A 19,248-nucleotide genomic window follows, 5' to 3' on the forward strand; every position below is an offset into this window, starting at 1 on the left:
AAAAAAAACGCAAACCAACCCCCCCCCCCCCCCCAAACAGCACTGACTTTCTGCTTTACGCGCCCCAGCTTGGCGTTGGCGTGTGGGTCCGCAGTGAGGACCCGCGTCCCTCCTGCCTGCCCCGAGCCCCAGCAAGGGCGGCCGCGGGGCCCCGCCGCCCCTCACCCTCGGCGCGGGCCAGGCTGCCTCCGCAGGGCGGCAGCCCGCCGGCCGGGCCTCGCTCCCGGCCTTTTCTTCTGAACCCCAGCTGCCTCCGTGCGCCTTTCGCGGGAGGGGCGGCATGGGGCAGGCGGGCTGAAAAGGCGGGTCTTTCCTGTCGGTCATTGCACGGCTCCAAAGCGCGGCGAGAGCGGGCAGGAAAGGGCCGCCCTCCCCCTGGGGCCAGCTCTACCTGCGTGTGCTCCGCGCCCCCCGGCCCGCCGCCGCCGTCTCCCCCGGCAGCCGCCCGCCCGCCCGCGCGCCTCGCCTCGCCTCGCCTCCCCTCCACCGCCCCCTCCTCCCGCCCCACGTGTGCGGCGGCAGCGGCGCCCGCTCCGCTGCGCCCGGCTCGGCTCGGCTCGGCGCGGCCCCGCGGTGACAGAAGCGGCGGCGGCGCCGCCTCGCGTCCTTCGCCCCCTCCCCCCGACTCCCGGGGCGGCCGCGGCACCGGCCAGGAGGCACCGGCCCACCTCCGCCTGCTCGCTTCTCCCGCACGGCGAGCCAGCTGTAAAACCGCCGCCTCGTACTTGGCAGGAATTTTTGCTCTCCTCTTAGTCTATCTCGGCACGTTTCGTTTTTTGGCCTTAGTTATTGTTAATTAGTAATTATTTTATTCTTATTTTATTTTTTATCGGGAAATTCAACGTGGTCCTGTTGGATTTCCTTTTTCGGAAGGGGGAGAAAATCCCAGACCAACTTTTCTTTTCTTTTTTTCTCCCCTCTTTGGCGAGAGAGGAGGGGGGGATGCAACGTGGACCCCGCTGTTGGTATCACCGTGTCCTGCTGAAGGCTTTCGCGGCAGGGCCGGCTGGGGAAGAGAGAAGAAAGAGTTTCGTCTGCTGAAGCCTTCCCAAGAAGAGGGAGCGGAGCAGAGGGACGGCCGCCCCCAGCCCCCGGCCGCTGAGCGTTGCTTGCAGAAGGCGGTGCAGGAGTGGCAGCCCTTTTCCCTTCTCCCCGTCCACCTCCCCCTCCTCGTCCTCCGTTTTCCATCTGGCCAGCTGCAGGATGGGGAGACGGCGGTGGCTTTGCGTGCAGCCCTATTTCCTATGGCTGGGCTGCGTAGCGCTCTGGGCGCAGGGAGCAGCCGGGCAACAAAAGCAGCAGCAGCAGGTCCGCCCTGCGGGAGGAGCGGGCGGCATCTACCCTGCCGCGGAGTACCGGGAGGAAGGGGCAGGCAGCCCCGCCGCCGCCGGCCGCGTCCGCCGGCGAGGACAGCAGGATGTGCTCCGGGGGTAGGAACGCACCGCGCTGCGCTCACACCCCCACGCAGCCCGCAGCCGCCTCCCGGCGCGCTCCGCGGAGGCACCGCCGCCGGCCGTAGCACCCTCTGTGCCATTCCCAGTCAGCTTTAAACCACGTTAACTCTGCCCACGGCTACTTCCACGCAGCCCTTCCAGGCTGGCGGTCCCCAGGCACCCATCCTGGGCACCTCCGCCGAGTGCGCTCCCCAGCCATGCAATCTCTTGGCAGCAACTTTCGTGCAACCACGTAACGTCTCCACCCCAAAACTGTACCCGTGGTTTTCAGTTTTGTCTTGTGTATATGTTGTCTTTTCAGGCAGTTTATGATGAAGGAAATGTAATCGGTTAAATTCTATGTTTTGTCCGCAGCTATGAAACACAGTCTTATAGATAGTGTGACTATAGTAAAAGCAGTCATTTGTTTGCATATAGCAGAGTATGGGCATAAATTGCAAATAACAAATACTGCACATCAGTTTCTTATTCGAGGATATTAGAATATGAAGAGTTTGATGTAGACTTTACTTTGCATTTTAAGTGTTGTGCTGAATTGTTTTGTGCTGAGAAACTATGCAGAAAACTTGTTTTCCTAATGGTTTGGCGAGTTCTGGGTGATTTAAGTTAGTTTATTCATCTCTATGGCCAGTCATCCCTCTTGTCCTGTGTCACAGCAGCATAAAGCTAATTTTTATAGTAAGACTTTTAAGACTATATATGAATGTGGAGCCAAACTCAACCCTTGTGAATCTTCATTAGTTCCACCAGGGATGAATGTGGCCTATTGTTGCCTATTCTGCCTCCCCTCGTTATACTAAACATTTGAACTAATATAAAATAAAAGGGCTTAGAACTTCTTATAGTAGAGGAAGATTTTGTTCCTTTGGGGAGGAGAGTTTTTTTAGGCATCTTTGCAATACCATTTTTGTTTGTTTCATGTGGCCAGTAGATTTCTTCCCTTGTGTCTACTTAAAACTTTGGATTCTGTTTACATTGATTTATGTTTTTGTATACGTATTTATTCATGTGTCTGTGTGACAGGCCAAATGTGTGTGGCTCTAGATTCCATTCGTACTGTTGCCCTGGATGGAAAACGCTCCCTGGAGGAAATCAGTGTATTGTTCGTAAGTGTCTGACTTTAAGTTTTTACTGCCCTGGGCGTTATAATAAAAGTAAATATTCTTCTTTGAGTTCCTGCTCTGTTTAGGATGAGAAAAGAGAATTCATCTTGTAATTAATTTGGCCAGTTCAGTCTTTTGGCTTATGGTTTTTTTTTAAAAAAAAAAGAAAAGAAAGAAAAAAGTGATAGATTTACTGGGCCACATTTCCTGTAATTGAAAGATTGGCAAATTGTTGTATTTTGTTCGGTGTGTTCACAAGAGGCATGTTTCCATTTAGTTAAAAAGGGGGGGGGAATAAAAAACCTTCCATAAATCAAATAATCAACACCAATAACAGGAAAAAAAGCTAAAACATCCTCATATAAAGCAAATGAGATCTGAAGTTTCATAAAACTTCTGTGGTAGGCTTGGAACTACAATCAAATGGAAAACTTTTCTACATCTGGGGTGCTTAGTATCTTGCCTGTCATTTTTAGTTGTATTTTAATAGGTATAAAGCATGTAGATTGTTGATTACTGCCTGGTCATAATAAATACTGTGCTGACAGATCTGGCTGTTGACATGGCTTGGCAAGAAAGGGAAATCTACTGAATACCCTGCTTAGGAAACTTTGTCTACCTAGAAAGGAAATAGAAAATTAAGTAAGAGTTTCTGCCTGTTAGATAAAAGCTGTTATCAGATGCATGCTTTTTATATTCTTTGAATTTTAGTGCAAAACTGTACCTATTTATCTTACCATCTCCTCATTTGTTTTCTAGTAAGTATGTTCAATTTGGGAATTTAGATTCTAGGTTATGTTGCCCTTCGCGTAAGCAGTTAAGTTCTTTGCAGTTTGTTTGATGGAGTATTACTGACGTCCAGGACTAAACTAGGGAAGGAACGGGAGAAAAAACAAGATTTATTTAACCTAAAGGTGCTTATTGGCCTGTTTATATCTCTTCCTTTTACATGGCAAAATAAGTCTTGCTAATATTCCTTTTAACTGTGTTAGGTATCACTGATTTTCATCTAAGATTGACCTTAGTATTTCCATGCAAAGTTTAGCTATGTAATTTGGAGTGAGGAAAATGGCAATATCAGACCTACTGTGGACTAGTAGGAAATCCTCAGAATGTTCAACTTGGTATTTAACATCTTTTACATATTGACTGACTTTAATGTAAAGCTGAGTTTTTAAATGGATTTATGTTGCCTAAATATGCCATTAGCATGTAATGGGATTTTCAAATTCAGCGGATATCTAACTTGACTGAAATCAGGGAGAGAGAGTGATTTAGGTACTTTTGAAAATCCTATTTATCATCTTTAAATAGTGTCTCATAATGCTTATTAAAGATCTTGGGCTCAGGTTGCTTCTCATCCAGAATAACCTTTGACTTGCTATTAGTTTGTGTGCCCAAAGGACACCATCTAGCTCCCTTTTGACACAGTGGAGTTTAATAGTGGTTCTCTAAACTGCTTGAAGGGTGAGTAATTTGGCCAGGCCAGCAGTGAGATTGGCTTAGGCACTTTTGAATTTGTGTTTCTGGTGAAGGTTTAAGAGCATGAAATTCTACACTCATGTGAAACTTTTTTTGTGATGATGGTTCCTCTAGCTAGAGCCATTTCACTAGATAAAGCCTCCTGCGCAGGGGGAGGGACAAGTTAGGAAACTTCTTAGTGGAGATGAGTTGATTTTAATTAGTACAGATTGTAACTGGTGATTTTGAAGTAGTATTTTGTGGAGTGAGGTCTAAGAACTAGTAGTAAGTCAACAGGGAGCTATTCTGACTTCACAGTGTTTTCAGTTGATAAGGTGATAATGATTGCAGGTGGTCTGTGAGATGTTTATGATTAAAAGTAATCAGTTATGTAAAAAACCAAGGTCTGTCTGGATTTACTTTTTCCTTAAACAAAGTAAATTGTATTGAAGGAAGCATGTTTTAAGTGTACATCTGTTGTAGGACTTTCCGTTGATAAAGAGTTATGCCCCAACAGATAATAAACTGACAAAAGTGTCTAATGTAGACCTTGCATAAATCAGGAGATTGAGCAATCTTAAAATGGTCTGAATAGTGATTTAGGGAAAAAACCACTGATTCCTTGTGCTTGTCTAGTGCTCTAAATCAGATTCCAGCTTCTCGCTTTTAAGTCAACTAATGGAAAAAGCATTTCACATCAGTCAGTGTTATGTCTCTAATTCCAGCTAAATAGTGAAGCCACGCAAACTTTCACCTCTCTTGCCTTCACGTTTAGGACGTAGTTGTAGAGAAATTTAATGACAAATGTAGGTGATCCACATTGCATCTTTTTGATGCCCATTAGAATTCCCAGAAGAGTGATGTCAGTGGACCGCTAACACAGGTTTGTCTGCTTCTCTTTGGTAAAGAAAATGTGACACTCAGTTTCAGGGAGGACACAAGTTTACAAAATTTTGTCTAGTTTTATCATGTTCATCGTCGATACAGAGCTTCTGGTTTGGTGAGAAAAGGGTAAAAGGGAGCATGTAAATTTTTCAGGAAGCATATTTAAACTTCTGTAATGGAGCAATAGAATGGTTGTTTCCCTGTGAGAAGTGGATCTCATTTACTTATGTTTTACTAAATCAGAAGTGGGGTGCAGGCATTATGGGAATGGTGTTGTCTCTGCTTGTTTAATGTACATGGACAAATATTTTAGGCACTCAGCATTTTCTTGGCAACTTTTCTACAGGAGGAATTTGTTCCTCTTGTGACCCCCCCCCAGAACTTGAGATGTGCTTCAAGATTATTTAATTCTCTCAAAACTCCAGAGTTATTTACAAAGGAACTGTGCTTCTTGCTTGCCCGTTTGCTTTTCAAGGTGTCTCCTGCAAGATGCATACCTTAAAGACTCCCCTGTGCTGTACTGGCTCTTAATGTTCTCAGGCTCTCTTTCTGTGTGTTTGCTAATCCACCAGATTACTTAGACGTGTTCATTTGGATCTCATTCAAAATCTGGATTTAGCCCTTAACTCTTTCCTGGTCCTGTAGTTGCTTTGTGCAATGGAACTCCCTTGGCAGGTGAGCAGGTAGGGAAGGTGCGACTGATGCATCAGAGGGGTAGCAGAACGGCAGGCACATTGTGCACACGTTACACAGTGTAGAGAGGCTTCCCTGAGAACTTGATAAAATTAGCATCTATATTATAACGTGGAAATATTTGAGTACAGACAACCGTTTTTAGGGAAACTACACAAAATCTGGCAAACCCTGCATTTGGACATTGACTTAACACAAGAAAGCTTTATGTAAAAGATGGATAATCTTACAAAAAAGAGACCTTAAAATGCTTCTAAAATAGCAATTAAAAAAAGGCTATGCTGTAAACTGGGATTTATGAGCCATGCTGTTTATATGCATTCAAAACTCATATTTTTGCTAATTTTTTCTACGGGTCTTGTGGTCTAAAATCTGTAATTTTAATACTTTTACATTGCCTGTTTAATAGCTGACGTTTCTAATCAGGAATGAAGTTGATTATCTGTTTTTAGTGGTCAGACCACCATTTGAATAGGCCGTATTCTGTTTGTCCTTAAATGTATCACAGATAACTGAACTTTGGTACAATTGGTTTCCTTTACCTAACTTAATACTTCTGCATGTATCTATTAGATGGCTCGGTGAACTGAGAATTGTTTTGTTTTGAGTTGTATATTCTTTTTTTCAAAGAGAAGCTGTTAACGTGTTTTGGTATTTTTTTCCTGTAAATTATGATTAAGGTCATTGTTAATCACTGTGTTTTTAAATGTGTTCTTCCTCAGCGATTTGTAGAAATAGCTGTGGTGACGGATTTTGTTCCCGGCCTAACATGTGCACTTGTGCAAGTGGACAAATATCACCTACTTGCGGATCAAAATCTAGTAAGGCTTACTATGTTCATTTTCATGGGAGATTTCTTTTTAAGTAACTTTCCTTACGTTGCCACTTAAAAATAACTACTATGTAAAAACCTTCAAAAATAACTTGTCATTATTGCATACATATATGTAATCTATAAGGAAATAAGCGTGTTTAAATATAAATATGTATGGTAATAACTTATGTATGGTTTTTATCCCTATTTGTTTCCTGGTATGTTATTAACACTTTAACACGTGTATCTGTCTCTCTGGGTTCCACCATAGTGCAGCAGTGCAGTATCAGGTGCATGAATGGTGGTACTTGCTCAGATGATCAGTGTCAGTGCCAGAAGGGCTACATTGGAACTTACTGTGGACAGCGTAAGTAACTTCCTTGTTGCATGTCAAGTTAATAAATGTGTAAATCCTGCAAGTTAGCTTTGTTATTTTAGATAGGGTAGAAAGGTAAAAAAGCTAATATGCAGAAACATAATAAAATGAGAGAGATTTAGTGCTATTTTGGGGCACTGTGTTTAGCTGAAAGTCAGTTCATGTAAAAAGTGCATTTGGATTCTTCAAAATTCAAGTTAGGGATTGAATTCACCAAATAACTTTGGCTGGAAAAATCCTTTGGGGGCAATGGCAGTATACATCCCACTCTTTTTTTTCCCAGAAGCTCAGTAATTTTTCATTTGCTTTGCGGAATAGCTTTTTCATGTCAGAAGAGCAGCCTAACGACTAGCTCATAGCATGTTTTTCTGTTTTCTATTTGAATGAAGAAAAAAATGCGGTTCAGTTCAAGCTTTTGGATGCTTTTTTGGTATGGCAAGCAAGCTAAGAAGTCAGTTATTTGCACAGCTCTGCCTATCACAGGACAGTGTTGACAAGGTATGCAAATTTAGTGACCAATAACAATGACTAAAAGTTATGGAGATGAAGAAAGACTCAAAGACCTAGTGTATTCTGAGGGCAGCTGATTACTAATTAGCACACAAAGAGCACCTACGGAATAGACTGTGTAGAACATCCTTTCGTCTGAGTCATTTTCACAGACATTGGAGAGAGAGCAGTCTTGTTTGGGCTTTATTGCTGTCTGGATGAAATTCTCTGAAATTTTAAGTAATAATTGTAATCCTAAAATGTGGCTCCAGTGACAATCAGATTTACTTTTAAGTGTTGCTAGCCTCTTCCTGCTCATTTTAAAGTGTAAGGTCAAAACCGGAATGTTCTCAGCCAGGGCATACTTCCAGTGAATAAATGAACAGAGGTTTGAATCTTTAAACATTGACTCTAAAGTGATCCTGAAAATCTGCTCAAACTGTGGTGATTGGTCTCAGTGTATAGGATAGTTAAAATTTCAAGTAAGATTGAGAGTTTTACTTCTAGACACAGTATGGATTTGAACATCTGAAAAAATGTAAATATATTTTTATTGATTTTACTAAAATGTATTCTTTTGTTAAATCTACTGTTGCTAATGCTTTAAAAAATTTAAGTGTCACTGTGCATTAATTCAGTAATGTAACGCATGCACAGAAGTATTTTCATTTTTCATATATAAGACTTGCATTCTTGGAAAAAAGTAGTTCAGTCTTATAGTTCTTGATAAGAAGTGAAGCTTTATTGTGTTTCCAGATAACAGTACATTTTTATGTTTCCCATTGCCCTTTGTGGAGGCATGTGTGCATTTTTTTCCAGGTTGAAAGATTTGCTGTCTCTAGATTCCTGAGTTTCTTTCACACTGGGTACTCAAATACTTTATAAACCCCATCTTTAATCTGAGGAGACCTGAGCAGGAAGGCCTAGAAACTTTTAGACCAAAATCTCTCTTTGCTGTTGTTCAGGCCCACTTAAAGACAGTGGAACCATCTTTTAGGTGAAACATGTTGATTTGGAATGTGTGCTAATTCTGAACAAAGTTATGTATCCTGGAAGCAAAGAGCCCGAAAATAGATAGAATTGATTAAAGAACTTTTAATGATATTTTTCGAAGTAGCTGATGAAATGTCTTCCTCTGTCTTTCCTGGAGGCTCCGTGAAAGTACTTTTTGAAATAAAAAGTGAAATTTTGCTTAAAGAAATAGCTACATGCCTGCAATATCATCTCAATTTTGCAAGGAAAGTAGGAATCCTGTTAATAGTATATAAATTCAGAAGATTTCAGTGGTTTGGAAGGAGACTTCGTGCTTAATTCACACCACTGATAAATAGTGTGTGTTGGTGCACAGAACCATAAGAGACAAGGATATTCTTCCATGTGTATATATTGTGCATTTTTACCAAGAAAAAAGTAGTTTTAGTTTTGGTTGGTATCTTTTAGGAACGATGGTTCTTGAAGGTCCTTAAAGATATGTTAAACTGGTGATTCTTTTCCCTTGCTCTAAGCACCCTTTCTTCTGACCAGCAGTATCTATTCTGAGAGCTGAATTGTGTCTTCCTGCCTGTTGTTTGTAAGGGAATTCCTGTACCTTATGCCATTTTCATTCTCCCTTCTTGAATGGTTTGACGCTGTTGTGACTGAGTAGCTTTGACATAAATTAATGTATGCCAGGCACGAAATACTTGAGTTTATATTTGCTGACTTCAGTGATAGTACAAGTGCTTATGATTGTGAGTAGTGGCGTACAACTGTCTAATCTTTATTGCAAGCAGCTGTTTCATTCATCATATACACCAAAGCCTCTTAGCAGATGCTTAACTTAAGTGTATTTTTAAACAGGTGCAAATGCTACTGGAATTTGACCTGAAGAATCATTTCTATTGCTGATGGGTATTGGTGCTGGATAAGGAGATCAGTTTAGTCTTAAGGTCCAGAAAGAGTTAGAGCAGTTGAGGAAAAAAATTGATTTGTGAATACCACATGTGGGAATCTTTGAAATGTCATTAATTCCTTCTCCCCCCCCACCCCGCCCTCCAGCTGTCTGTGAAAATGGCTGCCAGAATGGAGGACGGTGTATTGGACCTAATCGCTGTGCATGTGTCTACGGATTTACCGGTCCTCAGTGTGAAAGAGGTAAGAGAAATATAAAGAAAGGAAATTATAAATAGGTATATGGTACAATAGTGCGTATTCCACATAGGTATTTTGTGTAGTGTATTTTCCAGCTGGGCCAGTAAGCTTCCAGCAAGCCATTTATTATTTAAAATTTTAGATAGTGTCTTCCTTTGGAGCCTGGCAGCAATGGTTCAGATTGACAAGTAAAGAGATGTCACAGTTGATAGGAACTTGAACTAATTTAGGCTGTGTATTCTGTTCGTATGATAGGTAATGTGTGTAAAAATGAGCTACATTTTGCTCTCAGCTATGTGAAATAATGTTAGGGCAAAATTACCAATTGTGCCAGAATTGCATAAGTGTAACTAAATGAAGAATTGTTTTTTCACATAATGCTGCTTCCTCAGGAGAATCTTGAGAAGTTATTTGTTCTGGTTAATTGTATCATAGGGGGAGGAGGTAAGGGGGGGAGGGGGAACCCAATTACCATAATATCTGAGATCAGTTCCTAAAACCGTTCCTATTAATGAAAAAATCTTAAACATGGCCTAACTTAAACTGCTTTTATGAACTGGGGGCTAAGGTAGTATATGATTTTAAAATTGTATTGAGAAATCTGTCAGCCGCCTTTATTATGGGCATAGAGATACTGACAGGGCCAGTTTTAATGATTCTAAACAATTTTTTTTTTTTGATAGTGATATGTGGCTAGCATACCAATATTTAAGGTACTAAGTCCGTATGTAATCATTTAGAATAAATCTGATTTCACTCTCAAAAAATGTTTTTGCTTGTTGCTTTCTAATAAATGGGAACACTGTTCATAGTTTGAAACCAAGAAGACTTCAGAAAAATAGTAATGTGGAACTGGTTAACTTTAGATATAATTACAGAATATATTCTATGTGCATCAGACAAACAAATATAACCCAAATTACTGTCTAATTAGAATGGATTTTTAATGAATGGATATACTATGGTTTGCTTTTCAAAACAATAATAAGAATTGTACCTCCTTTAATGTGAAGCTGTCAACCATAATCAAAGCTGATTCTGAAGAGTTTAGCAGAAATAGTGCTCTTTGTCTCTCTCCAGCTTGGCATGTTTGCAAGTATGAATTCTCATCAAAAGGGATTCTGAAGAACTGAGTGACAGGGGTGTGAAATGCAGAATACAAGAATATATTGTTATCTTACTGCATTAAAATATTCAAAAGATTGTCAAAATTTAGAAAATGTGGCTCATTTACATTAATAGAAGATAGAAAATGTAGGATCCTCATCTAACATCACATTCTTATTCACATCAGCGGTAGAAAAGATATCCACTCAGAGCAGAGAGAGACTTGTTAGAATCATAGAATAATTTAGGAAGGGACCTCCAGAGACCATCTAGTCCAACCCCTGCTCAAAGCAGGTCTAGTCAGATCAGGTTGCTCAGGGCCGTCTGCAGTTGAGTCTTGAACCACTCCACGGATGGAGATTCCACAACCTCCCTGGGCAACGTGTTCCAGCATTTGACCACCCTCACAGTAAAACTTTTTCCCTGATATCTAATCAGAATCTTGCATGTTCAAACTTGTGTCTGTTGTCTCTTGTCCTGTTGTTGTGAACCTCCAAGAAGAATCTGTCTCCATTTTCCATAGTTGTAGAGAGCAAAAAGGTCACCTCTTCTTAAGGCCAGACAAACCCAGTTCCGTCAGCTTCTCATAGGTCAACTGCTCTAGTCCCCTGACCAGCCCGGTGGCCCTCCCCTAGACTTATTTCAGTATGTCCATGTCTTTTTTTTGACCGGGGAGTCCAAAACTGGACACTGTACTCAAGATGTAGTCTTGAAAGTGCCAATTGGAGAGGAAGGATTATTTCTCTGGACCTGCTGCCTGCACTCTTCCGATTCAGTTCAGGGTGCAGTTGGCTGCCTTTGCTGCCAGGGCGCACTGCTGAGTTGTGTTCAGCTTGTTGTCTCTGAAGACCACCGTAATCCTTTCCTGCAGAACTGCTTCCTAGGTGGTAGGCTCCCAGCCTATATTGTTGCATGGGGTTATCCCATTCCAGATGCAAGACTTTGCATTTGCTTTTGTTAAACCTTATGAGGGTCCTGTCAGCCCATTTCTGTAACTTACCTCGGTTCCTCTGAATAGCAGCCCTGCCTTCCAGTGTATTGACTGCTACCCCCAATTTGGTGTCCTCTTGCTGAGAGTGCACTCTGTCCCATCATCCAGATTGTTAATGAAGACAAACAGTCATTGGCACTGGTCTTAATCTCTGAGGGACTGCACTAGCTGGACTTCGCACCGCTGCTCACGACTCTTTGAGCCCAGCAGTCTAGCCGATTTTCCACCCACCTTATTGTTCACTTATCCAGCCCATATTTCACCAATCACAGTCTCTCTATGTGAGACTGTGTCAAAAGCCTTGTTAAAGTCAAGGTATTTGACATCCACTGCTCTCTCCTTGTTAACCTCGCTGCTTTCTATCCTGAGGTGACTTGTGCTGTGGACAAGGCATGATTTGCTGTTGGTAATCCCATGGTGGCTGCTCCCAAACACTTTCTTGTCCTTATGTGTTTAGAAATGGCTTCTGAAGTGAATCCCATGTAATTTCTGTGTTTCAAATTCAGCTCAGAGACAGTGTTCAAAATAACATACAAATTGTGAAAGTATCTTGCACCATTTTAGACATTTGTTGACTGTGAAAATGGAAACAGATTTCCATGGTGATGAAGGAACTAAGTAAGTTAACCAACCCCTGGGAAAGCAGGAATTCCTATTTGCTATTTCAGGCTTGTTTTGCATACCCACTAGATGTCACAAGCAACAGAGAAATGTAAAAGATGAATTTGATTCTTTGTCTCTAATTGCTTGTTGCTTTCATTCTTAAAGCCAGATTTAAATTTCTATTCATGACTATTAGGTTAGTTATTGTTGTTATATCATCCAGCCTATCCTTTGTAGTACCTTCTTGTAAGCTGAACTCAGGGGTCAATTCTGGTATGTTTTGGTTAGTGTGGAAAGTAAGAAATATCAGTCTGTTAAGAACTTCAGTAATATTTGCAGCTGTTTTGAGAAATCTCTGTCTTCTTGGTAAAATGTGTATCTGCCTTCTAACTGAAATATAACACCACCAGGTCTGTGTATCTAGGATGGATTTTTAGAGGATTCTGAAGGGGTTGGATAGTGTTAGGCTGCTTTACAGCTTGAACCTTAGTTCAGATGGAGACAGACTCTGGCTGTGATGGTGGTTCAGAGTTTTTAGTAAGGATGGTTATACTTGAAATATTTCTCTTTCTTTAAAAGATTCTAGTACTTGTGGGTACTGCAGCTGCATTTGTGCTGTGTTACAGCATTGCAGTCTTTCTTGCAATTCATTGTGAAACTTCAGGCAGGAGAATTCAAACCACATAACGGATTTGAACACCTGTATTTTGACATCCATATTTCTTAGTACTCTTTGAAAGTCTTAGACTTAGTTTACAGAAACGTGATGTATAAAGTCTTATAGTAATATGAGATTTAAGTTACATTATATGATTATTTGGAAATTGAATTATTTTAATTAGAAGTCTCAAGTTCAGTTCTTGAAAATGGAGGTAGTAGGCCAGATTTGCTTCTGTTACCATCACAGAAATACAGCTGCTCTTACATCAGTGGACGGAACTAAGTAAAGTTTTGCCTAGTCTTTTATGCTACATGTTGTATAGACTCTCTCAGCTTGATCCTGATATCAGGATAATAAAGCTGTATCAAATGAATGAAGAAGGATGTATGAGGTCAGTAAAGTTCTGGCTTTGTGATCCTTATACAGCTTCAGTTACATGGTCATAATTCTTGCCTGCTCTGCAATAAAACATCATGACATGAATTGGTAATGTACAGTGGCAAATTGTTCATGTGTGGTTTTAGCTCATTAGACATTTTTAAAATAATGAAGAAGCCAATTGTGGGTAAGGTTTTATGATTTATTTTGAATAATGCATGCATATTAAATAGTGTGCTTGTCAGGTTAAATGGAAAAAGTGTACCTCATTGGGACATTGGTGCTACAATATGATAATCTAGTAGTGAGGGATTAACTTCTCCACTAACGAAAATATTTTCAAAACAAATAAGCAGCTTCTCTGTTTTTTACAGATCCCTAAGTCCCAGGTTTTTTTGTTGTGGAAATTGCTCAGTAGACAGATTCTAACCCATCAGATTACAAGAATTTATAAGGCTTCACTTTATTTTCCTTATGGCTAGTCTCTGTTGCTTCAATTTGCTTACTGCCTTTTTATGGAGGTGACTGCCAGCTTGAATGTTTTCTATATCTTTCCAAATATAAATGGCAAGCCATAAATATTCAAGAAAAAAAAAGTTATGAGTTCATATATATCTTTGTAAAACATTTCTTTTATAATGATTGGGAATGTTAATTTTATATGCTTTACATGAGCTGAAGTACATGAAAAATCTGTAAAAACAAACAAACAAACTAAAAAACTTAAAAGCCTGTTCTGTTCAATAGTAGTTTGTAATTTACACTTTTAGCCTAGTAAGATTGTTTTACAACAAGATGCAAAAGGCATTGATTTCTTCATCTATGGATAGCAATAGATGCCTCATTATACTTGACAGTAAAAAGGGCCTCTATAGTTCAATTTTAAAGTGAGTTTAGCAACGGCTCATAACTTTTTAATTAAAATTTTATAGTTAAAGGTTACATGAACTTCCCTTGCAAGCCACATAACAGTTATAAGAGATTTTGTTTTGTTTTGTTTTGTTTTTTTACATTGCTGTGTTTTAAATGCATACTTTTTATTGTTCTGTAAATTAAGTTCTTTTAAATTAGGTATTTTCTCCCTAATATAGAACATATGTAGCTTTCCTTCAGATTGGCCTCCCAGACTCAGTTATATGATAAAACGTGACTGCTTGTTCAGCTATCTGGGCTCCTAGCAGACTAATTTCCGGGCTGGAGACAGGAGGCTGAGCAGTAACTAATGACTGGCATGATTACAGTATTTAACTTGAGACTTGCTGCTGCTTTAACAAGAAAGCAGAACCTGTTTTGGAATGCCTGCCTTACTTTTTGTTTTTTATATATATATATAGAATTTATAGAATATATAAAGAATATATATTTTTTTATATATATATAAAAATATAAAAAAGACCTCTTATATTTCTTATCAAAACCTGGTCTTGTGGTCAGCTTCTCATCTTTGATTTGTAAACACACAAGATGCAAGCATTTGATTTTGTCTATTTTGTTTAAAAGAAGGAAAATTTAAATGCTGAAATGTTTCCCTCTTATGCACTAAAAAATAATTGTTAAAAAAAAGAAAAAGATTGATTGTAAAGAGCCCTCATCCTCTACCTGTGTGTAAAGGTAGTCTTTTCTAACATGACCTGTTCCTTTGACTTTCTCAAGACTGTCTGTATGAGCAAATTATGTTTGTATTTCTGCACACGGCCTGTCGTTTTTCTTTTTTAACTGATGATCTGTAGAGCTATGTAGCAGGAACAGAGTTTGTGGGGAAAAGCAAAGGTGTTTGCTTCACTCTTTATCATGGGTTAAAGGGAGGAAGAAGCAGGGGGTAAGGAGAATCCTACCACTATTTTAAATTTGCCTTCATCCCATGTAGGAGGAGGAGGAACAGTGCTGCTTGCTCTATGCCAGAGCATTTGGTGGGCTCGCTTATAATATGGTGGGAAGCAAAGGGTTTGGACTGAGTAGAAATGCATGCAGAGTTCGGGAGGAGCATCCTTTAGAAGAAGGGAAAAGACTAATGTACAAGTTTGGGCAGGTAAGAAAAGAGGAAGAAATAGAAATACAATAGTTGAGTAAAAGGCAAGAATTTTTGAAAGGGGGGAGCTTTTAGGCTGTTCTCAGGAAAACAGCTGTTAATCTATCTTGCCCCAACATTTTTGTCGGTATTCCCAGTAAAAGAGTTTGGATGTTTTCTCTGGGCTGTCAGAATTTTGGCATTTCTGTCTATCAAAGGAGCTGAGCGCCTCTACCTCATAATAGATGAAGAAAATCAGTGGTCGGGGTAACTGCCTCTCTATGGGTTCTCGCTGGGTTGATAGGTAAGAATCTCTGCAGGTGCAGTTAACTACTCAGTAGTGACCCTTCTCTGTACAAGGCAGTATTTCTTGTGCCTGCTCTGCAGTGCCTGCAGGAACTCGGCCTGTGCAATTTAAACGTTCCTAGGAGAGACCCCGACAGAGTAAGTGGAGGGGCCCTGTGGCTGGAGGAACAGGATGTTGTAGAGGATAGTGAATGTGGAGAGAATCCTGACATGACAAGGTGAGGGGCAGAGGACGTAACTGAAATAGAGGTTCATTATGTGGCGTAGAAAAATATACACGCGGCATCACCTTACATTCAAGATCAGTTGCCTTCATCTGACCCTCCCCTTACAGGCAAAATATCAGTGATCCTATGTCTAAGTTCAATAGAGGAGAAAAGAAAAAAAAAGATTTTCTTCAAGACTATAAGAGGATGGAGAAGTTAATCAGTGGAAAAGAGAAAGAGCTAGGAGAAGCAAAAAGCATATTCATGATAAGTGTTAAGATGTACAGTAGGTGAGGTAAAACAGAAAATAAAGAAATAGAACACTGTAGTAGAGGTTTGTTATGTGGGATTGGATGAGTGTGTGCGGGGGCGTGTATGTGCATGTGGGTCCCTGCTCTGAAGAGCTAACTAGACAAAGGAAGTATTATTACTCTCTTTTCCCTGGCCCCTGAAAGGCTGAGGCACAGCAAGATTGTTGCTTGTTGAAGGCTGAGCAGGAAAGCTTCTGCAGACTTAGCAGTCACCCAAATTTCCTGAGTCTCAGTCTGATGTTTTAACTAGGGGGTCATCCTTCTCGCTTTATTTAGGTAGTGTAAGACTGTGAAGATTTGCGTACTTCAAGAGTAAGGATAACTGAAAATATATGACATTTTATGAGAAGGCAGGAAGAAAAGTAAGTCAATAGGAAAAGTTTTTTTTAAATTTTTGCTGAACACTGCCGTCACATTATCCATCCAAGCCAAATATCAACCAGCATTGCTCTTTCCTTCTTGCCACAGGGCCATAATAAATTTTGATGTCCTGGTGTTTTGTTTGTTTGTTTGGAAGTGCAGTGCATTTCAGTGCACAATAAGTGGAATATTTACCTGCTGAACATGATTTTCATTCATTTTCAGTCTGCTTTTAAGCACTGGGAAGTGGAACATGTGATGTTGAGTTTCTGCAAATCTGTGAAGCTGTCGCTGGGGATCTGTTGATTAAAGAAAAGAATATTAGTTCACTGGCATAGCATGACTACAGAAGTCTGTGCAGGTCACAGGAGGTGTTGGTCACTGCTAAGATAAACACAGAGTTACACTGTCAACTTGAAATCTAGTCAACTATAAACATAAGTTAAAGGTGGTTTAAAGCGCAACAAAAATGCAAGTTTTCCATCAATTTCTGATTTTTAACTAAGTTTTCCTACCTCATTTTCTAAATTTTAAAAAACATGTTTGTCAGCTTTTCCCACACAGAATCGAAGGTTGATTGTAAGCAAAATGCCACAATGGTTGTGTTATAAAAAAGCTTCAATTTAAGAGAAAAATTAAAAACAACAACAACAAAACCCTCTAATTTCCTTTGGAGAGAGTAATAGAGAATACATTACAAACACTTGTGGTAATGAGAGGTTAAAACATTTTCTGACAGAAACATGACAATTATATATATCTTTTGAAGTTGTCCCCATGCCTGGAAGAGCAGAAAGATAGGTATCTGAATCAAGGAAATAGGTCAGACTGTCTGTGTTATAAGAACCTGCTAGTTACTTTAATTATTTGTTTGGGACTAAAGGTATCCTCAGAGCTTTAGAATACATGCAATTAAGTACAATCCCTGTTCAGAAAACTTGTTTTCATTCTGCAGGTTCAATCCTGAAGATAAATGCATACATGAAAAGTTTCTAGTGTTATATCACCTGGTTTAGCCATCCATTTTTATCTCCAATTTTATTTCCTTCTCTCCCATTTCACAAGTTGACAAATAGCTGCCTAAAGCAGTAAAATCCCCATAAGATGTCTACAGAGTATGTCTTTATTTCTTGTTGGCAGGTAGCTGAAAATTTCTCTCTTTTGGCTATGCAGAAGATTGAACGTTTTGCAGTTTTAAAAAAAGAGGTGGGCAATGCTGAACATAGTGTTAGCAGTAATGATTAAGAAAGTAGCATAAGCCCAGTATCTTCCTCCTGCTTCCCTCTTTTCCTTTCTTTGGTGACATCAAACTTTGATAGCTGGTATTTCTTCCCTCTCCCTACTCCCTTCTCCTCTGGTTATATTATCACTAATACTTTTGATCACAGTCAGCAATCTGTTAGATAAGTATCTGGAGCAATGGGTACAGCAGACAAAGTCACTTTGTCCCCTAATGCCGTTAATATTTAGCATATACTTTTAAGTTGCATTATAATTCTCATAGTGAGTTTAATGCATGTTGTCTCTGAATGCAAAAGACCAAAGCTGGTTATGCCGTTGTGGATCAAAAATGGTAGCAGACTCAGTGAGTCTGAACTCACAGTTCTCCCAGATGTAATGTGAGCACAGTCCCTTAAATAAGAGCTAAAGTTACTAGGAATGAGAGGAGGGATGCTTAAATTGATTATGAGCCTTCAAGGGAAGATAACAGTAGAGGAGCTGTACCTTTTAAAAGGATGTGCTGTGAGCCAGGAAGGAGTTCCTGCCTGCGTTTTGCAGAGAACTCAGATATTTAAGAAAGCATATTGCTGTGGATCTCCTTAGTTCTGAATGAAATGACTTATGAACAAAATTTTTCAGAAGTAACCACTGCCTACCTTCTCATTCAAAAATCCCTGAGAAACTGTTGTGAGCAGTTACAAGTTCCTCCAAAGCTGAAATGGCGGGGAGGAATACCTAAAACTTGAATTACTGTGTATCTATCTACAAGTAAAAAGGACAAAAATCCTTCGATAAAGCAGATTTTTGTTTGTTGTGGGTATCTTTTTTTCCATAGCTGGTTTTGAAGCACTTGATATCTTTAATAGTTTTCTTCTAGTTTACACATATGACAGGTTACTATTTAAGTGTTATAGATGTAGGGTTATTGCACTTCATTAGAAATAAGGCTGGAAATCATATACCTTTAATCTGGGTCTACAAAAGGAAGATGAAAACATAGATTTGAATAACCTCTTCCAGCTAATAGGAGAATTTTCACCGGAGAGTAATATAGAGCTCTTCTGCAACTTGAACCCCAGGAAAATTTTGTCACTTGAAGTCCAGGATCTAAAGGGGAAATGCCGTAGCCATACTGCTTCAAATTATGAAATAAATGAGTGAAAGAACTAGCAGAGTTGTTATACCCTGTGCTTATGGTGAAAAGGTACAATATTTTGATCTTATGTAGTTTTTATGTGTGTTTGTATATATATGTATATATATAAAATAAATATATGAAAATTAGCATTTTCCATTACCCGTAAGAGGAACAAGTCTAGGAGAGTACAAAATATTTTTTGTTTGATGCGTCAGTGGGACTTTGGCAGATGCACTTTAAAATAGACTACCATGTTCAGCATCTAGAGATGTTTCACTGAAACATAAAATGAAGGGCTGGTAGTAGAGAGCAACAGTCCAAAAAAAAAAAAAAAAAAGGGCAGGGAATGTGCTGTGGAGGAGAGGGAAGGTGACGACTTAGGAAAATTCTGTCATGTCTTTCATTCCTCTTCGTCAGATGCGTTAGATTATGAGTTTTCTTTTGAGTTAGTTGGAGCATGGGACTACAGGAGCTCAGCATAGCTGCAGATTGCTTTTTTGGAGCATCAGAAAAAAATCTTCAGAAAAATTTGAGGAAAAATTATTAATTCTAA

The 19,248-nt window shown here is 39.8% G+C and overlaps 1 protein-coding gene across 1 annotated transcript in view; it reads left to right on the forward strand.

The window, feature by feature from the left end:
* The first annotated feature begins 478 nt into the window (after positions 1-478).
* LOC112992380 (fibrillin-2) overlaps positions 479-19,248 on the forward strand; it is a 181,122-nt gene continuing 162,352 nt past the window's right edge. Inside the window, exons 1-5 of the mRNA XM_026115394.2 lie at positions 479-1,430; positions 2,478-2,560; positions 6,319-6,417; positions 6,682-6,777; positions 9,313-9,408. Coding sequence (XP_025971179.2) covers positions 1,204-1,430; positions 2,478-2,560; positions 6,319-6,417; positions 6,682-6,777; positions 9,313-9,408 — 601 coding nt within the window. The 5' untranslated portion in view covers positions 479-1,203. The remainder of the gene's footprint in view (positions 1,431-2,477; positions 2,561-6,318; positions 6,418-6,681; positions 6,778-9,312; positions 9,409-19,248) is intronic.

The sequence above is a fragment of the Dromaius novaehollandiae genome, chromosome Z (genome assembly GCF_036370855.1).
Source record: "Dromaius novaehollandiae isolate bDroNov1 chromosome Z, bDroNov1.hap1, whole genome shotgun sequence".
Taxonomy (NCBI): Eukaryota; Metazoa; Chordata; class Aves; order Casuariiformes; family Dromaiidae; genus Dromaius; species Dromaius novaehollandiae.